The sequence below is a fragment of the Phyllostomus hastatus genome, unplaced genomic scaffold, assembly GCF_019186645.2.
Source record: "Phyllostomus hastatus isolate PE091 unplaced genomic scaffold, TTU_PhHast_1.1 phas_contig_37, whole genome shotgun sequence".
NCBI lineage: Eukaryota > Metazoa > Chordata > Mammalia > Chiroptera > Phyllostomidae > Phyllostomus > Phyllostomus hastatus.
In genome coordinates, this window is record NW_025333867.1 from 3,963,812 (window position 1) to 3,984,004 (window position 20,193).

Below are 20,193 nucleotides of genomic sequence, written 5' to 3' on the forward strand. Positions count from 1 at the left end.
ATTAATTTTCTTAGGTTTGATCGATTATTGTGGTCACGTAGGTAAATGTCCTCATTCTTAAAAGATTCATACGGACATTTGGGGTGAAGTATCTGCAACCTATTCAATACTTTAAATTAATTCAGCAAAAATCGTGTGTGGGGCTGTATAGGTGGATAGAGAGGGAGAAAGCAAACAAACGTGGCCAGATGTTAACGTTAATGAGCAGTCGGACAGCCAAGTGAATGCTCATTGTACTCTTCTTTTAACTTATAAACTGCTCTTTTAAATAGTATGTGGGGGGTGGTAATGCGGGTCAGGGAAGGCCAGGAGCAAATGAATCCAGGAGCAGTGGGACTAAAGCAGCGATATTTGAAAGAGATAGGAAAACACCTCTCAAAATGACAGCTCAGGGCGGGTCCCTGTAGGCGTCTCCAGTCCTGTGGAGGAGTGACCCCGCCCATAGCTCCCAGAAGCCCGCGCGGGCTGCCGACAGTTCGGCAGCTTCTTCCTGGCGGGTGGGGTGCGGCCATGGAGGGTGATCCTCCACCGGTGGAGGAACGGCGGCGGCTGCAGGAGGAGCTGTCCGAGTTCGTGGAAAGCTGCTGTCGGAGGCTGGAGGAGGTGACCGCGTCCCTGGGCTGGAGTCTGGATCGGATGGATCCCGGGAAGGAGGTCGCGGCAGAGGTAAGCAGTGCGGTGTCCCTTTGGGAGCCCTGGGCCTGCGGTCTTCTCTAGTGGTGGAGGAATCCACGCTGGGGCCGCGAAGGGAAGGGCGTGGGAGCCACCGCCCGTGTGCAGAGCCGCGTTGGGCTCCCGGGACGGGCTGGGAACGCCTCTGACTCCCCGGCCAGGGGCTGGGCGCATGAGGGCCCCCGGAGCGTTCCTCACCCACCTCCTGTGCGGCGTACCTACCGGGGAACTTCGGGTTTAAAGAAAATGTGAAAATGCTCTGGGTAAGGAGGGAATAGCAGGTCTGGTATTTATGTAGAAAATACCTGAATGGGCCTCAAAATGCTTGTAGCAGAGGTGTTGGCGGTTTGCTTTGTCATCTGTCACGTGGATTCCGCAGTTGCACCAGATTCCTCGTCGGGAGAGCTTGGGAGTTCAGTTCGCCTTTCTCTGCATTAAAATTGTGCGCTTCTGACTGGGACACCAATGATTCTAGAATTATTAAAGAATATTACTAATGATGGTGACTAGGAAGTCTTCTGAACATTATTAATTGTTTTGAAAAAATGTAGGGAAGTGTATTAGAGTGACAAATTCTGATTTTTTTTAAGGTGTGGGAGGAAGGAAAGTGTTCCAATGTGGGGTAATTCATGATCTCTAAGTTCTGAGTTTACCATGCTGGAATAATTTCTTTCAGATTTAAATTACATAACTGATTGCCAAGAGGCATTGTTAAGTATATTTGATTCATATTGGGTTGGCCAGAAAGTCTGTTTAGTTTCTGTAAAATAAAAGACACATTTTCAATAACTTTATTGATTTGGGTATTTTGAGTATGTCAGCTATCTCCTGCATGGTATAACGTTGATCATTCTCAGTTAATGTCTCGATTTTATCACTGTCAACTTAAGCTGGTCTACCTGACCGTCGAGCATTGTTCAGCAAGAAGCGAGGAAACTTGGCAAATCACTTTTGACACGTTCTATCAGTCATAGCACCTTCTCCACACACTGCACAAATCTTTTTTTTTCTTTTTTTGCATTTCAGTTGCGTTTTTACCTTTCTTGAAATAATAAAGCACAATACTGAAAATGTATATTTTCTTCCATCTTCAATATTAAAATGGCTACACAAAAATTCACCAATTTGATAAGCTTTTTAAAAAATTGCACCCTGACATGACAGCTGTCACAATCAATCTAACAAAATTGTTTCAAATGAAGTTAAAGACAACTAAGCACTATTAGAGCCATTGTGCAGAAAAAATGTAACAAACTTTTTGGCCAACCCAATAGATTTTTGGCAGTTATCACTGTATAGTGAAAATTGAAGCTGTAAGTTCTTCCATTAAGTATATATCAAGTGGCAGAAGGCTACTGGTTAGGTCTACATGAAACACCAACATTTAAAGGGGGTCAGAAAGTGGTATATATACACAATGGAATATTATTCAGCAATAAAAGAGAAGGAAATCCTGTCATTTGCGACAACATGGATGGACCTTGAGGAAATTATGCTAAGTGAACTGAGTCAGAGAGAGACAAATACCATACGATTTCACTTATGTGGAATCTTAAAAAAAAATCAAAACAAATTAATAAAACAAAACAGAAACAGACTCAGAGAATAAGCTGATGGTTGCCATAAATTAAAAAAAAAAGAAAATATATGTGTCACCCAGGTGTATATGGTCCCTCTGGAAAAAAATAGTAAAGAGGAATAGGTAGAACAAGGAAAACTTTTTTAAAGGTGACCAGGTAGAAGGAACCAGAGAGTATCAGGATGACAGAAATAGACAATTGGATTGTGATCTTGTGAGCATTCACATGTAAGGACTATGACATGTGCTTTGAGTATAATAGTAAGAAGGTTGTTAGTGACCTGCTGACTGGTAGATGAGGTTGTTGAGGCAGTGAATGTGAACAAATCTTTCAAAGTTGGGCTTTGACGGGGTAGAGAGAGAGGGCAGGGTCTATAAGGGGAAGGTTTAAAAAATTTTTAATATGCACATATGCTCAAACCGGGTATTGGGAGAAGTTTGCAGAAGAGGACATAACTGGATAGTACCACTTAATTAAGTAGTAAACATTTAATAGTATAATTATTTAAATCTTTAAATATCATGTATCTTTTTTCTTTGATTCTATTTGGTTTTTATAGGATGAAGTTGTGATATGCCCTTATGATACCAATCATCACATGCCTAAATCTTCTTTAGCAAAACACATGGTATCGTGTAGGTTGAGGAAACTGGGCTACACGAGAGAAGAAGAGGTACTGTACATTTATTATGTATATGTCATGTAATCCATGCATTCATAAATTCACAATATATAGAAGCTATAGTGTGAAGTTTTCTCACACTATATTTCTCACACTATATGTTAAAAATAATAGTCATTTGTGGGGTAGAATGGTACTAGCCTAATTTTGCAAATTATTGCAAGAGATATTTAATTGATACTAATTTACTGCTGATTTATGTCAAATCTTAAAATAAGTTAATCATCTGATCCTTGAGAACACTAAGTTTTGTTTTACTTTTTACTGTTTAGGATGAAATGTATAATTCTGAATTTTTCTATGAGAATGTAAAGATACCGTCAATCACTTTGAGTAAGTATTAATAGATTATAATTTTAAAATACCTTACTATTTATCTGTATTGATAATTCATTTTGAATTATCAAAAGATTAGACTTTATGATTAAGTACACTTTGTACCTCAAGAGAATGTAGGATTAATCAATGTGTGGTGAAACTAGTTTTTGTAATCTGAAATTTAGAGACCAGGCTTATATTAATAGTTAGTGAAAACCTGGCAAAGCTTTGTGCAGTGGGACAGACACATTTCTTCTCCGTTATAACAAAAATCTGGCCATACAACAGTTTGAAGATAGGACTGAAGATGGAAATGTGTTCCAATAGGTTGAAATCTTGAGCTCTAAAATCAAAAGGGCCTGATTCAACTCCTGGTTTTGTCACTAACAGATGTGAGGCTTTCAGCAAGGTTATTAACCTGTTTGTTGCCTAAATTTCTTTATAAAATTTAGAGAGGGGGTGATGTAATAGCACTTTTGTGAGTATTAAATATGATATATGTAATAGTCTTAGAATAACACCTACCTGGGATTCAAGAAATGTTAGGTATTATTGGTTTTGAAAATTTGTAGCTGCTACTGCTTTGTGCCTGATTATAATGTTTTCTGAACCACCTGAACTCTGGTTACTTACTGGGATCTAGACAGATCTGAAAGAATTCTGCATGCAGTGATTTGAGTATTTTCTCTCTTAAGATTCTCAAAGGTTTCTTTATGTGTCTAAATTGGGTTGGAAACCAATTGGTAATTTTGTGGACACTGATGATTCATATTGTGTTTATGGATTTTTTGACAGATAAGGACTCACAATTCCAGATAATTAAACAAGCTAGAACTGCAGTTGGAAAAGATGGTGATTCTTATAATCAAAGTAAGTGGCATCATAGTTTAAGCTAATTAATGAGTCAAACTAGTTTTCTCCCACAAGCACATTAATAATTTTTAAGAAAAATCTTGTGAAAACAATTACATGGAAAAGGTTAAGTTTTACATTTAACATTAGACTATTATGCTTGGTGTCACCTTCATTTGTTAGATATTTTCTGCTGAAATGCATGAATTTCACTAGAACACCATCTTTAGCTAGAGCTTCATGCTTTGGAATTACCTGATAGGCGAGATTGCCTTGTAGATAATTTTTAAACTTACAATTATTTAGTAAATAAATCCCAGTTAGTGAGACTGGTTCACCCTGGAATTTCCTCTCTCTTTTGAGAATTAGCCCATTGTTAAATGTAAGAATATTGAAATGCAGTATAAAAGGAAGACTTAGGCTAAAAGATATTAGTCTCCACAGCTGCCCCTAAGAATAAAGCACAAATATAAAGCGTTACATACAGTTTCAGAGGGTTTGTGGATCCCTTCATGCCCAGCCTTGGAGTTGGGTTAAGAGTTTCTGCCTGGGACTTACTTAGCAGAGACTAGGTTAGAATTTTTAAGTGTGAGCTTTTAGGAAATTGAAAGAAAACTGAAACCATTGAAAACATAGAGGTAAACGAGTAAATAGAGCTAATAGATTTTTTAACCTGGATATAAAATCCAACCTAAATACGACTGGCTCCTTTTATAAGGATTTGAGTATTCTTTGGAACCTTCTGAAGGTAGCTTTCCCTGGACATCTTACCTTTTTTTCCCCCTCACTCTTCTTTCTAGCTGAGTTATATTCACCAGCCCATTGTTACAATTTGTTTTCTCCCTTGTTGAAAGTCAGGGTCTTAACCCATTTTTCTAAGCCAGTATCTGGGCTTGATTTCTCCCTAAATTGCACTGTGGCTTTGGAAAGAGGAAATCCCATACCCTTAGTCTACCTTACCTTGGTTTCTCACAATAGCCAGATGCATATTTCCTGTTTTGAAGCTCCCGTTTTTATGCACTTTTGTGCTAAATTCCACATTTTTCTCTTTGAGGGTAACATTTGACTTTTGTTTTATTTGAAAAGAGAAGAAGCTGTAATCAGTCAAGCCTTTTTTGGGCCTCTATTTATGGTTCTACTCATTGCTCCTGCTTAGTTAATGAACCAATTAAAATATAGAGGATTTTTTTTGTGTGTGTTTTTGAATGGATTCATTGTCATAGGACTTTTTTTGGCCTTACCTAGTTAGATTTTAAACTCAGCTAGACTGAGTTTATATGAGAGCTTAAAAAGAGCTCAGAGATCATCTAATCCAGTGTTTGCTTTTAGAGATATGTAAATAAACCCCATAGAGAAGTTCAGGTTCTGGTGTATTTGTTCTAAAGGTCCTCAGTACTTTATATTTTAAAAGAGTTTTTTTTCAAAGCTCTGTTGCATGTTTTATTACTTCACAACAAACTTGTGATAGGTTGGAGGAGTATTTTCCCCTCCATAGTAGGTGAAGCAGTAGAGGGACGACACCTAAGTGAATGAACACTCGTGCTAGATAATAGGAAAGCTGGATCAAGAGCCAAGTTCTAAATTTTGGCACAAACCTTGTATTGAGTTATGCTGCATTTTGTTGGAGACTCTACATTCAGTGATATTTGTGGAGTCTAGATTTACTCAAATGTATTCATTATTTATTATGTCATGATTAAGTAGAAGAATATCACAAACTTCAAATCTGTACATAATATTTCTATTAGTACTGCTCATTGTTTATTCTCCTTTGGGTAAGCCTGTTTTAAAGAAATAAAGTAGCTGCTTGGTCTTGTACAAAGGACAACTTTTCTAAGGTTTTGCTTCCTTATCTGTAATATAAAACTGTCTCTGGTGTTATTTAGAACAATACAGATAACGAATGCTAAACTAGCCTTGACTAATCATTGGTAACTGTTTTTGTCTAAGTAGTTTAATTTCTAAGCAATTTAATGTATTGAAAGCAATATTAAGGTAGTGAAATAGGTGAGAATTTATATATATATGAGTACTTCTCTAGAACATTTTCTAATCTGAGTTTTTTATTTATATAACTGAGTAATAAGGCAGATTTGGACATTGTGTTTAGTTCTTTACAAAAGCAAAGAATTACTTTGAATCCATACCTTCAATATATAATTAAGAGGAACTTTGATTTGATTTTGAGTTTTTGGCAGTAGCTTAAATTAAGATTTAATTGTTAAGAATAACTATTTTTATATGATCTATAACCCTCTTTTTAAAACCTTTTTTCATCTTATGTACAGTTCTGCAGTTTCTCAACAGAGATTTTTTTTTTGTGGCTTACTTATGTCTTAGACATTTTACCATAATATAAAAGTGATATATTTACTTTGAAGGAGGACGACTAACATGAACAATTTTACATTTTCCCATGTAATTAATATTTTGTTTGTTATTCACTAAGTTGTAAGTTTTTTGTATATTTGTTTTCATTTCATTGATTTTATTAAGTCTCAGTTTGTTAATCTTTGTGAAAGCTTAAATAACCATTAGATCTACATATTTTTGAATATAGTTACTTTGGTTGATTTTATAACTAAAAATTAATTTTAATTATAAGCAATTATTTTATATTTAGTGGTTTATCATGTTCCTTCAGTATTAAAGATTCAAATTGCCGTACCTCAGTTTCATGACCTATACAATTGACCCTCGAACAAAATGAGTTTGAACTGCACAGGCCCACTAATAAATACATGGATTGTTTTCAATAAATATAGTTGGCCCTCTGAATCCGTGGGTTTCACATCCACGGATGTGAAACGGATCAGTAATTTTGATCCACAGTTGGCAATCCAGGGATGTGAAGGGTGGGCTGTCTGCATTGTTCTACACCAATTTATATAGGGCTCTTGAGTGTCCACAGATTTTGGTATACATGGAGTTTCCTGGCATCAAACCTCCTCGGATACTGAGGGCCGAATGTAGTTAAATTTTTGGGGAGTCAAGTTATACAAGGATTTTCGACTACATGGGGAAAAGCAGGGTTGGTGCCCCTGACTACTGATTTGTTCAAGGGTCACCTGTACTTGAGTCATGGCCATGACTTAAAGATCAGGTACTATGGCTACATAACCCTAAAAAGACAGGATTATAGTGGTTCTAGAGCTAATCTGTTCCTACCACTTGTGAGATTTTGACAAGTCATTTTGCTTCTGTGGGCTATACTTTCTTTTATCTCTAATGTTAAGAAATTGACTCCATATGAATTCTTCCTGAAATTCTAAATCTATATTGAAAACAATACCTCTTGTTAATATTTAATATTGTATTTCATATGTTTAAGATGCCCTATGATGGCAAAAGTGACTAACAAGCAAGAATTAAGAAGTAGAGTTATTAAAAAGTTTCAGTTTGGGGTGACAAAACGTTCTAGAGATGGATAGAGGTGATGGTTGCACAACAGTGTGCAGGTACCAGTGCCAATGACCTGTACACGTGAAAATGGTTAAAATGGTACATTTTCTGTTATGTGTATTTTACCACAATTTTTTTTAAAACTGCTGTCCAAAAAAATTAGGTAGAAGGTCACAGAATTTGTATGATTATAGCACATTGAGATGTACCCCTAAATCATAGAAACTTGTGTTTGAAAATTGGCACTTTATGGAAATGTAAGCTTATTTAAGTGTGTTTACCCATTTTTTTGGTCAGAAATATCTGTGCTCTGAACGATTCAAATGCAGTTTGTTGTTTAACTTTTCCTGTACTTTTTCTTTTTCAGTAATTGGGGTGAGTATAAAGAGGAATTAGGAACCTGAATGTACTCCTTATTTAAAGATATGCAGTATCCTTTTTGCAAATGATATCCTTTTAAAAGTTTCATTCAAATTTCTAAACTTTAATTCACTGTCAAAATATTACAGTCTTGATTTGGAATTTTAGTTGAATTTTAAGGAATTTAAGTATCAATCTTCACCATACAGAAATTTAAGATGAATAGTGACAACTCCAGTATATTTCAAGGAGGAAATTATATTTCTTTGTTTGAAAATAATAGTGGAGCTTGTTTATAATACAGTCATGCACTGCATAATGACATTTTGGTGTACAACTAACTGCATATACGACGGTGGTCTATAAGATTATAATCGATTTTAAGTTAAGGTTTGTTTGCGATGTTGAAAGAAAAGGCTGGACCCGACCAGGATGTTGAATTTACTGCTAGCTCTGGATGGTTTAAATAGACAGGGAAGTTCAGTATGTTGTCTACCTGACCTGCACCCTGCCCCTGTCTGGGGTCTGCAGTTATTGAAGGAGTGAGGGGAGCCCAGGAGCTCCCTGGTCCCCCTCATACCCATTCCTGCAACACACTCCAGCACATAAACTCAGCTCCCTTTGTTCCCTTTCTCTTTTATCTGTCTTTCTTTCTAGTCCCATTTCAACCCCCCTCCCGCCCCTGTCTCTCTCTCTCTCTCTCTTCCCTCCTCTCTCATCCCCCTTTTATTCTCATCTCAAGATTTATCTGTGTCTCTTTAAATCTCTACTGCTATCCCTTTCTCTCCCCTTCTCTTTCTTCTATTTCTCCCTTTTCCTCCCTCCTCCTGGTGTCTACTTTCTCTCCCATGGTGCCTCCCTCCACAGCCCACCCCCTGCCTCCCCAAGCCACACATACACTTTATCTTTTATACAGTATTTTCACTCTACCTTTTTTTAGGCTCAGCTATGTTTAGATACACAAATACCATTGAGTTATAATTGCCTGCAGTATTCAGCACAATAATAACATGCTGTACAGACCTATAGCCTAGGAGCAATAGGATATATCACATAGCCTAGTAGGCTATACCTTCTAGGTTTGTGTAAGTACATTCTTATGATAGTCTTACAATGATGAAATTGCCTAATGAGGCATTTCTCAGAACCTGTCCCCATCATTAAGTGGCGCATGACTGTACATCAATGTTTTCTAATCTTTTCTCATTTTTCTCCCAAACTTATAACTTGTATTCAAAGGGTTAGGTTTATTAAAGCTAACTTATTTTTATATAATGAAATGAAATGTTTTAATATATGGATGCACAAAAGGGCTTTTCCTAGTAGACGTAGAATGAAATTAATTGACTTGGAAGGGAATCCTTCTTCCCCAAATTAAAAATTCTTTGACAAGTACAAATGTCCTTGTGTTGTTATCTTTATAGCTGTTAAACCACAGACTCAGATTCAGTGAAGCTATCCTCTTAATTTGTAGACAAATGTAATCTTTGTGTGTCGTAATGCTTAGTTCATAGTATGCTTTTATTTGATTTTTTTCTTGTATCTTAGGAAGCCAACTAGGTTAAACTTTACCAAATATAAGTATCTGGGAAGAGCTACTGATATTACATTGTTCTATGAGCCAGTTATTACTGTAGGGTAACCTAGCAAATATTAAAAGGATTTATTTGGTAGCTCATGTTCTTTGCATTAGTGAATACCAAGTTCTGGGACTATCATTTTAAATTGCTTTATTTACAGTTACAATAATTTTTTTATTTCTTTGAGAAAATTTGAATCTCAAAAATTTTCTTCAATGTTTAATACATCATATCAAGGTATTGTATATACTTTTTTTCATTAATGAGCAGATTTTAGAAAGTTCTGTAACTTTGTGGGGTACTGCTGTTAATTTTTTTCAGTTAACTTATTAGTTAAGCCAATATGCTTCTTCTTCGGAAAATCAAAACAAGTTTACTCTCAATTTAATCTGTCTTTCTCTGGTCTGAGGAGGTGTGGGATTTCTGCTGCCTAACTGGTTTTTTGGTCCCTAGCTCTGAGTCATTGCCCAAGTGGGATATATTTTGAATATGGAACAGCCAGCTTGATGTCTCATGTAAAAATGTTTTTAAATATATTTTTCATATTTCCATAATTTAGTTTCAAAGGAGCTATAAAGTTTGTTACCTATTAATATTTTTCCCCCAGCTTTTATGGGAAAAAAAAACATATAAGTAGAAATGAAGTTAATATGTACTTTTATAATATGGCCAGCCTTTTAAAAATTGTTACCCAAAAAGTTTCCTTGTGAGCACATTGTTTTACTGCCTGCCTTCATGAGATCTGTCTTAACTTTGTTGGGGAGAATAGCACTCATCCACAATATCCTTTATGTGGATATAGCATTCAGAATAGAGTCATTGTTTTTCATTTATCACACAGATTGATATTTTGTAATTTAGGGATTACTGTGAAAAAAAATCGTGTTAACACTGCATTATTATAGTGCATGTTTAAAGATTAGTAGTAGATTTTAAGTCTACATTGCTTCATGTATTGTTTATTCTTGTGGTTTTATTTTTACTTTAGGGATTTATTCTTCACTACCTGTTGAAGTTCCTCTGAATCACAAACGATTTGTTTGTGATCTGACCCAAGCTGATCGTCTTGCCCTCTATGATTTTGTAATTGAGGAGACAAAGAAGCAGCGCTCTGATTCTCAAATTATCGAAAATGACAGTGATCTCTTTGTAGACTTGGCTGCAAAAGTCAATCAAGGTTTGAGATGAATATCATGGTTTTATATTTCTTAACTGTCACTCCATTCTTTCAGTATTATTAAGATGATTTTTTCAGGCTACTTTGAGTATGAATAGGATGGTTTTGTATTGTTTGATGTTTACATGAAAAAATGTTTATTCAGTACATGAAATTTTGCTCTGATTTTTACATTAAGCATAGCTTCCTCCTGTAAGAAGCTTACATACCACTGTGCTGTTGCTTTCTTTAATCTATGTACATAAACATTCTTGTGTTTAATGGCTTCAGAAAAGGAATGGTGTAAAACTTAGCTCACTTACATCATGTGCAATTTTTAGAATACTTTGGTGACCTACATTGAAACATGTTGAAATGTGATTGTGGTGTTTCTTCCTGATAATTTATAACAATTTAAAAGTTTCTAAGGATATAATTACTTTATTTTATTCTTTTATTAGATAATAGTCGAAAAAGTCCAAAATCTTACCTTGAAATTCTGGCAGAAGTGAGGGATTATAAAAGAAGGCGCCAGTCCTATAGAGCCAAGAATGTTCACATAACCAAGAAGTCGTATACTGAGGTAAGCTTTACACAGCCTTGTAGAGCTTTGTTGAGAGCAGACATTTCCCTTAGGTAGTTTCTGAGCCTGTTCTAAGGATTTCCACAGTTCCTTAGACGTTTTCTGGAAAAAAAAAAAGTGTCTTCAAGCTGGCCACACCTGCTTTGCATTTGTTCCATCACTTTCAGACCCACCCTCTATCAAAGGCTTTTTTAGGGTATAAAAATCTTACATAAATACCTACTTTTGAGAAAGTGGTAGGAGGATTTTGACTTTCAACAGACCTGGGCTTAAGTTTTGATTCTGCTGTTTGTCATTGGTTGTTTGACTTGGGCAAGCTATTTGAGCATTTTAAAAATTATTTTTTAGGCCTAAGTAGTGTGGCTTACTTGGTTGGAGCATTGTCCCGTGAACCAAAATGTTGCAGGTTCGATTCATGGTCAGAGCATGCCTGGATCATGGGTCCAGTCCCTAGTCAGGGCGCGTACAAGATGCAGCTGATTGATGTTTCTCTCCCACATCCATATTTCTCTCCCACTCTTTCTCCCTCCTTTCCCCTCTCTCTAAAACCAATAACATGTCCTCAGGTGAGGACTAGAAAGTAAAAAAAGAATTGTTTTTTCCTCACAATAATTGATTGAAATTATACATGTGGATAAAAATCGCACAATAAATAGCTATTTTTTCCTTTTTAAAATATATTTTATTGATTATACTAGTACAATTGTCCCATTTTTTTCCCCTTTATTCCCTTTCATTTTGTACATCCCCCTCCCACCAGCATTTCCCCCACCTCAGTTCATATCCTTGGGTTGTAGCGTACATATAAGTTATTTGGCCTCTACATTTCCTACATTATTCTTAACCTCCCTCTGTCTATTTTGTACCTACCATTTATGCTTCTTATTCCTTGTACCTTTCCCCCCAATCTCTCTCCTCCCCCTCACTGATGATAACCCTACATGTGATCTCCATTTCTGTGATTTTGTTCCCATTCTAGTTGTTTGCTTAGTTTGTTTCTGTTTTTGTTTTTTTAGGTTCAGTTGTTGATAGTTGTGAGTTTGTCATCATTTTACTGTTCATAGTTTTGATCTTCTTTTTCTTAGGTATGTCCTTTTAACACTTCATATAATAAGGGCTTGGTGATGATGAACTCCTTTAACTTGACCTTATCTGAGAAGCACTTTATCTGGCCTTCCATTCTAAATGAGAGCTTTGCTGGATAGTGCAATCTTGGATGTAGGTCCTTGCCTTTCATGACTTCAAATACTTCCTTCCAGCCCCTTCTTGCCTGTAAGGTCTCTTTTGAGAAATCAGCTCACAGTCTGATGGGAACTCCTTTGTAGGTTACTGTCTCCTTTTCTCTTGCTGCATTTAAGATTCTCTCCTCATCTTTAATCTTGGCTAATGTAATTATGATGTGCCTTGGTGTGTGCTTCCTTGGGTCCAACTACTTTGGGATCCTCTGAGCTTCCTGGATTTCCTGGAAGTCTATTTCCTTTGCCAGATTAGGGAAGTTCTCCTTCATTATTTTTTCAAATAAGTTTTCAATTTCTTGCTCTTCCTATTCTCCTTCTGGCACCCCTATGATTCGGATGTTGTAATGTTTAAAGATGTCCTGGAGGTTTCTAAGCCTCTCCTCAATTTTTTGAAATCTTTCTTCATTCTATTATAGTTGAATGTTTCTTTCTTCCTTCTGGTCCAAATCATTGATTTCAGTCCCAGTTTCCTTCCCTTCACTGTTGGTTTCCTGTATATTATTCTTTATTTCATTTTTCATATCCTTCACTTCTTCCTCTGTTTTGGGACCGTACTCAACCATTTCTGTGAGCACCCTGATTACCAGTGTTTTGAACTGTGCATCTGATATTTTGACTATCTCTTCATCACTTAGTTCTGTTTTTGGAACCTTGATCTGTTCTTTCATTTGGGCCATATTTTTTTGTCTTGATAGGGCCTATTACATTGTAAGGGGTATTCACCAGGGTAGGGCAACGCCGATTGCCCTGGGCAGGGCAGGGCAGGGCATTGCCAGGGCAGGGCAACTCCAATTGCTGTGTTGTGGTGCTGTATGGGGGGAGGGGTCAGAGAGAGAACAATGCCACTTGCTTGGCTCTCCACAGGCTTTCAGTCACTTCCTCTGCTAACCAGAAGCAAGTTGGGCCCTCCTGGTGCTGATTCCCAAGTGAGAGGGTTTGTGTACATTCTAGGAGCCTGTGGGTCTCTCCAAAGAACTCTCCTGTAAGGCTGGGAGTTTCTCCTGCCACTGCAACCCCTATAGGTTTTTCCAGGTAGAGGTTTTAAGGCCTTTTTTTCTGGCGCTGGAACCCTGGTCTGTGCAGTCTTTCTTGCTTCCTGGTTTATCTGCACACAGCATGTGGGACTGCTGGGTCCGCCAGCCACCACCTCGCCTCCTCGGTCCTCCAGCTGCCACCTTATTGCATGTCCTCTTTGCCCCGGCTGCTCAATGCTTACCCTCCTACCAGTCTGGATGAATGTGTCTTCTTTAACTCCTTGGTTGTCAGACTTTCATACAGTTTGATTTTGTGGCAGTTCTTTTTGCTTTTAAAATATTTGTTGTCCTTCTTTTGGTTGTGTGAGGAGGCAAAGTCTATCTACCTATGCCTCCATCTTGGCTGGAAGTCCAATAAAAAGCTATTTTTGCGGCGGGGGGGGGGGGGCCGAAATTTTACTGTGCTTTTATGTACTCTACTAAATAGGCTTAACAAGTGAATGTCTTGTTTTTAATTTATCTAATTATATAATGTATATTATAAAATTGTATAATTAATTACATTAATCTCTTGATGTATATCTAGATTTATATTCAGATGTTATTTAGTGGATAGAGTTGAATTTTTTGGTACATGAATTACCTTGCCCAGACTCTAAATAATTTTCTCATTGAATTATTCCTACATTATTGTTCCTACCTTATTTCTCATTCTCTCTAGGATTTAAAAGATTTTCCACAGTCTGGCCTCATGCTACCAAGCATTTTCTTTTGCTTTAGTCAAGCATGTCTCTTAGACTGTATCTGAGTACATAGCTTTATTCTCAATTACATGTCTTAATACATGTTCTTTTCTCATTTGAAATGTTCTTTGTTTTGCTATTTAAATCTTTTTTTCTATTTTGTAAGTTCCAGGTGCACACTTTATATTTTGACATCTGTAGACACTACAAGTGGCCACTGCCAAAAGTCTAGTTAGTATCATCACCATACAGTTGACCCCTTTCCACTTTTCATTTACCTCCCAACCTCCTTTCCCTCAGCAACCACCAATTGGTTCTCTGTAACAATGAGTTTGTTCTTGTTTATTTGTTTTTGGTTTTTTAAAAAATATATTTTATTGATTATGCTATTACACTTGTCTCATTCCCCCCTTCATTCCCCTCCACCCTCTCCCATCCACATTCCCCCCTTTAGTTCATGTCCATGTGTCATAAGTTCTTTAGCTTCTACATTTCCCATACTATTCTTGCCCTCCCCCTGTCTATTTTCTACCTACCATCTATGCTATTTATTCTCTGTACCTTTTCCCCTCTCTCCTCCTCCCACTCTCCTGTTGCTAACTCTCCATGTGATCTCCATTTCTGTGGTTCTGTTCCTGTTCTAGTTGTTTGCTTACTTTTTGTTTTTGCTTTTGTTGTAGGTGTAGTTGTTAATTATTGTGAGTTTGCTGTCATTTTATTATACATGTTTTTTATCTTCTTTTTCTTAGATAAATCCCTTTAACATTTCATAAAATTAGGGCCTGGTGATGATGAACTCTTTTAACTTGGCCTTATCTGGGAAGCACTTTATCTGCCCTTCCATTCTAAATGAGAGCTTTGCTGGATAGAGCAATCTTGGGTGCAGGTCCTTGCCTTTTAAGACTTGGAATACTTCTTTCCAGCCCCTTCTTGCCTGCAAGGTCTCTTTTGAGAAATCAGCTGACAGTCTGCTGGGAACTCCTTTGTAGGTTACTGTCTCCTATCTCTTGCTGCTTCTAGGATTCTCTCCTTCATTTTTATCTTGACTAATGTAATTATGATGTGCCTTGGTGTGTTCCTTCTTGGGTCCAACTTCTTTGGGACCCTCTGAGCTTCCTGGACTTCCTGGAAGGCTATTTCCTTTGCCAGATTGGGGAAGTCCTCCTTTATTATTTGTTCAGATAACTTTTCCACTTGTTGCTCTTCTTCTTCCCCTTCTGATACCCCTATAATTTGGATGTTGGAACGTTTAAAGATGTCCTGGAGGTTCCTAAGCCTCTCCTCATTTTTTTGAATTTTTATTCCTTCCTTCTTTTCTGTTTGGTTGTTTCTTCCTTCTGGCCCACTCCATTGATTTCAGTCCCAGTTTTCTTCCCATCACTATTGGTTCCCTGTGCATTTTTCTTCATTTCACTTAGTGTAGCCTTCATTTTTTCATCTGATTTGTGACCAAATTCAACCAATTCTGTGAGCATCCTGATACCAGTGCTTTGAACTGTGCTTCTGATAGGTTGTCTATCTCTTAGTCACTTAGTTGTATTGATGTGGAGCTTTGATCTGTTCTTCTGTTTGGGCCATTTTTTTTTTCCTGTCGCACTTGTTACATATGAGGGCCGGACCCTTAGGTGTTCACCAGAGTGGGGCAACCCAGTTGCTGGGTTGTGACGCTGTATGTGGGAGCAGGGTCTGAGAGGGAACAATGGTGCTTGCTCTGCTGTCTGTAAGGCTTCAGTCCCTTCTGCTGCTTCCCCCAAGCAAACTGGGCCCTTCTGGTGCTGATTCCCATGTGGGTGGGCTTGTGCACGTTCTAGGACCCCATGGGTCTCCAACGAACCCTCCTGTGAGCCTGGGAGTCTCTCCCTGCCCCTCAACCCCGACAGGTGTTTTCAGTCAGTGCCCTGAGGCTCTATTTCCTGGTGCCGGGATCCTGGGTTGCACGGTATGTCTCGCTCCCCAATTTTGCCTGCTTTATCTGCGTGGGAATGTGGGACCACCTGGTCAGCCAGCTGCCTTGCACATAGTGCCTTGCTTCACAATTGCCACCTTGCTGGGTCTGCCTGTTGCCACCCCGAGCCGGGGGTCTTTCAGCTGTAGCCTGTGTGCCTAGGGTCCACCTGCTACGATCTTGTGCACTCAAGATGCCTTATGCGCCCAGTGCCACCATTTTTTGTGCTGCGACCCCTCTCCACCTGTCTGCCTGACTCTGCCCTTCCTACTGGTCTGGATGGATGTGTCTATTTTAATTCCTTGGTTATCTGACTTCCATACAGTTCAATTTTCTGTCAGTTCTGGTTGTTATTTTGTTTCTAAATTATTGCTGTCCTTATTTTGGTTGTGTGAGGAGGCACAGTATGTATATGTACACCTCCATCTTGGCTGGAGGTTGTTGATTTTTTAAAAGATTTCACTTATGAGTGAAACCATATGGTATTTGTCTTTCTCTTTCTGATATATTTCACTTACATTATACCCTCAAGGTCCATTCATAGTATCGCCAATGGCAAGGTCTCATTTCTTTTTATGGCTCAGTAGGATTCAGTGTATGTGACATCTTTCTTCATTTATCCATTCGTGGGCACTTGGTTGTTTCCAAATCTTGGCTGTGCTGCAATAAGCGTAGTGGTGCATATATTTTTTCAAATTAGTGTTTTTATATTCTTAGGACAAATATGCAGAAGTGAAGTAGCAGGGTAATATGATAGTTTTATCCTTAATTCTTTGAGGAATCCCCATGCTGTTGCCCACAGTGGCTACACTAATTTATAGCCTTACCAACAGCAGGATGAGGTTTAACCTTTCAATTCATATTCTGTCTGACACTGGTTATTTCTTATCTTTTTGATAGTAGTCATTCTGATAGCTATGATATCTCATTATGGTTCTGATTTGTATCTCCCTAATAATTAGTGATATTGAGCATGTTTTCCTGTGCCTGTTGGCCACTATATGTCTTTGGGAAAATGTTTGTTTACATCTTCTGTCCATTTTTTAATTGGGTAGTTTGTTTTTTATTGTTGAGTGGTGTGAGTTTTTAGTATATTTTGTATATTAGCCTCTTATTAGAGAGATGATTTGCAAATATTTTCTACCATTCAGTAAATTGCCTTTTCTTTTTAATGTTGGTTTCCTTCATTGTGCAAAACTTTGTAGTTTTCTTTGTTTATATTTGCTTTTTCCGTTGTGTTTGGAGAGCCACAAAAACATTTCTAAGACCAATGTCAAGGAGATTACTGCCTATGTTTTCTAGGAATTTTATGGTTTCAGGTCTTACGTTCAAGTCTTTAATCCATTTAGAGTTAATTTTTGTGTATGGTGTAAAACAGTTGTCTAGGTTTATTATTTGCATATGGCTATACAGTTTTCCCAACACAATTTTTTAAATAGACTGTTCATTCTTTATTCTATGTTCTTGGCTCTTTTGTCATAAATTAATATTGTGTCTGTGTATATACACACACACACACACATATACATATATATATGAGTTTATTTCTGGGCTCTCAATTCTCCATTGGTCTGTGTACGTATGTGCCAATACTATATACTGTTTTGATTACTATAGTTTTGTAATGTAGTTTGAAATCAGGGAGCATGATACCTCCAGGTTTGTTCTAATTTCACAAGATTGCTTCTGCTATTCAGGGTGTTTTGTGCTTCATACAAATTTTAGAATTATTTGTACTGGTTCTGTGAGATATGCCATTGGAATTTTGATAGGGATTCCATTGAATCTACAGATTGCTTTGGGTAGTATTGACATTTTAATGATATTAATTTTTCAAATCCATTTATTTGTGTCTTCAGTTTCTTTCATCAGTGTCTTTATATTTTCATTGTACAGGTCTTTCACCTCCTTGGTTAAATTTATTCCTAGGTATTTTATTCTTTTTGATGCAGTTGTAAATGGGATTGTTTTCTTCATTTATCTTTCCAATAGTTTGTTATCAATGTGTAGAAATGCCACATATTCTGTATGTTGATTTTGTATCCTGCTACTTTACCAAATTCAGTCACTAGTTATAACAGTTTTTTGATGTAGTCTTTAGGGTATTTTATATATAGTATTATGTCATCTGCACGTACAATTTTAGTTCTTCCTTTCTGATTTGTATGCCTTTTATTTCTTTTTCTTGTCTAATTGCTGGGGCTAGGACTTTCTGTATACTATGTTGAATAAAAATGGTGAAACTGGGCATCTTTGTCTTGTCCTATCTCAGAGGAAAAGTTTTCAGCTTATCACCATTGTATATATTTGCTATGTGTTTTTCATATATAACCTTTATTAGATTGAGATACTTTTCCTGTGTATTCACTTTGTTGAGGGTTTGTATCATAAGTGGATGTTGAAATTTGTCAAGTTCAGCTCTTGCTGGCATAGCTCAGTGGATTGAGCCTGGGCTGCGATCCAAAGTGTCGCAGGTTCGATTCCCAGCCAGGGTACATGCCTGGGTTGCAGGCCATAACCCCCAGCAACCGCACATTGATGTTTCTCTCTCTCTCTTTCTCCCTCCCTTCCCTCTCTAAAAAAAAAAATAAATAAATAAAATCTTAGAAAAGACAAGAAAAGTACCTTTAAAAAAAAGAAATTTGTCAAGTTCTCTTTCTGCATTTATTGAGATGATTATTTGATTTTTATTCTTCATTTTGTTAATGTGCATATTGATTGATTTATGGATGTTGAACCATCCTTGAATACCATGAATAAGTCCCACTTTATTGTGATATGGGATCTGTAGTATTGAATTCAGTTGGCTAATATTTTATTGAGGATTTTGCATCCATGTTCATCAAGGATGTTGACTTGTACTTTTCTTTTTTTGTGGTGTCCTTGTCTGGTTTTGGTGTAGATAATGCTAGCCTTGTAAAATGTTTTTGGAAGAGTTCCTTTCTTTTCTGTTTTTTAGAAGAGTTTGAGGATAGTTATTAAATCTTGAACCTTTGGAAGAATTCATTAGTGAAACTATGTGGTCCTGGGCTTTTATTTGTTGGGAGGTTTTGGTTATTGTTTCAGTTTCTTTACTAATAATTGGTCGATTCAGGTTTTCTTCTTCTTTATGATTCAGTCTTGGAAGATTGTGTGTTTCTAGGAATTCATCCATTTCTTTAGGTTGCCAATTTGTTGGTATATAATAGTTAATAGTAGGTCTATTATCCTTTGTGTTTCTGTGGTATCAATTGTAACAATTTCTCCTACATTTCGGATTTATTTGAACCTTTTTTTCTTGGTCAGTCTAGCTAAGGTTTTGTTCATTTTGTCCATTTTTTCAGATAACCAATCTTAGTTTCTTTGATTTTTCTTTCTGTTTTAGTTTTTTTTTTTTTTTTTTAGTCTCTATTTTATTTATTTTCTCTCTGATCCTTATTCCTTCCTTACTTCTACTAATTTTGGGCTCCTTTTTTTCTTTTTTTAGTTTCTTTAGGTGTAAAGTTAGTTTATTTGACATTTTTCTTGTTTCTTGAGTTAGGCCTATATTATGAACTTCCGTCTTAGAACTGCTTTTGCTCTGTCCCTTAGATTTTGGTATGTCATATTTCTGTTTCCATTTGTCTCTAAGTGTTTTTTGGTTTCATCTTTGATTTTTTTGATGATACATTGGTTGTTTCTTAGCATGCTATTTAATATCCAGGTTTTTGTGGTTGTTCTTAAGTTATCTTCTTGTAATTCATTTATAAGTTTCATACCATTGTGATTAGAAATGATACTTGATATGATTTCAGTCTTGAATTTATTGAGGCTTTTTGTGGCCTAATTTGATTTATATTGGAGAATATGTGCACTTGAGAAGAATGTGCATTCTGCTTTTGGATGGAATATTCTGAATATATGTGTTATGTCTATCTGGTCTAATGTGTCATTTATGGCCAATGTTTCCTTATTGATCTTTTGTCTAGGTAGATGATCTATCCATTGCTGTAAATGGGGTATGAAAGTCCCCTACTATTATTGTATTGCTTTCAATTTCTCCCTTTAGGTTCATTAATGTTTGCTTTTATATTTCATTGCTCCTATATCAGATGCGTATATATTTATCAGTGTTATATCCTTTTGCTGA

General features: G+C 36.8%; 1 protein-coding gene across 1 annotated transcript in view; it reads left to right on the forward strand.

The window, feature by feature from the left end:
* The first annotated feature begins 483 nt into the window (after positions 1 to 483).
* Positions 484 to 20,193, forward strand: part of SNRNP48 (small nuclear ribonucleoprotein U11/U12 subunit 48) — a 31,028-nt gene continuing 11,318 nt past the window's right edge. Inside the window, exons 1-6 of the mRNA XM_045841729.1 lie at positions 484 to 666; positions 2,812 to 2,925; positions 3,207 to 3,267; positions 4,048 to 4,122; positions 10,435 to 10,623; positions 11,064 to 11,185. Of these exons, the coding sequence (XP_045697685.1) occupies positions 511 to 666; positions 2,812 to 2,925; positions 3,207 to 3,267; positions 4,048 to 4,122; positions 10,435 to 10,623; positions 11,064 to 11,185 (717 nt within the window). The 5' untranslated portion in view covers positions 484 to 510. The remainder of the gene's footprint in view (positions 667 to 2,811; positions 2,926 to 3,206; positions 3,268 to 4,047; positions 4,123 to 10,434; positions 10,624 to 11,063; positions 11,186 to 20,193) is intronic.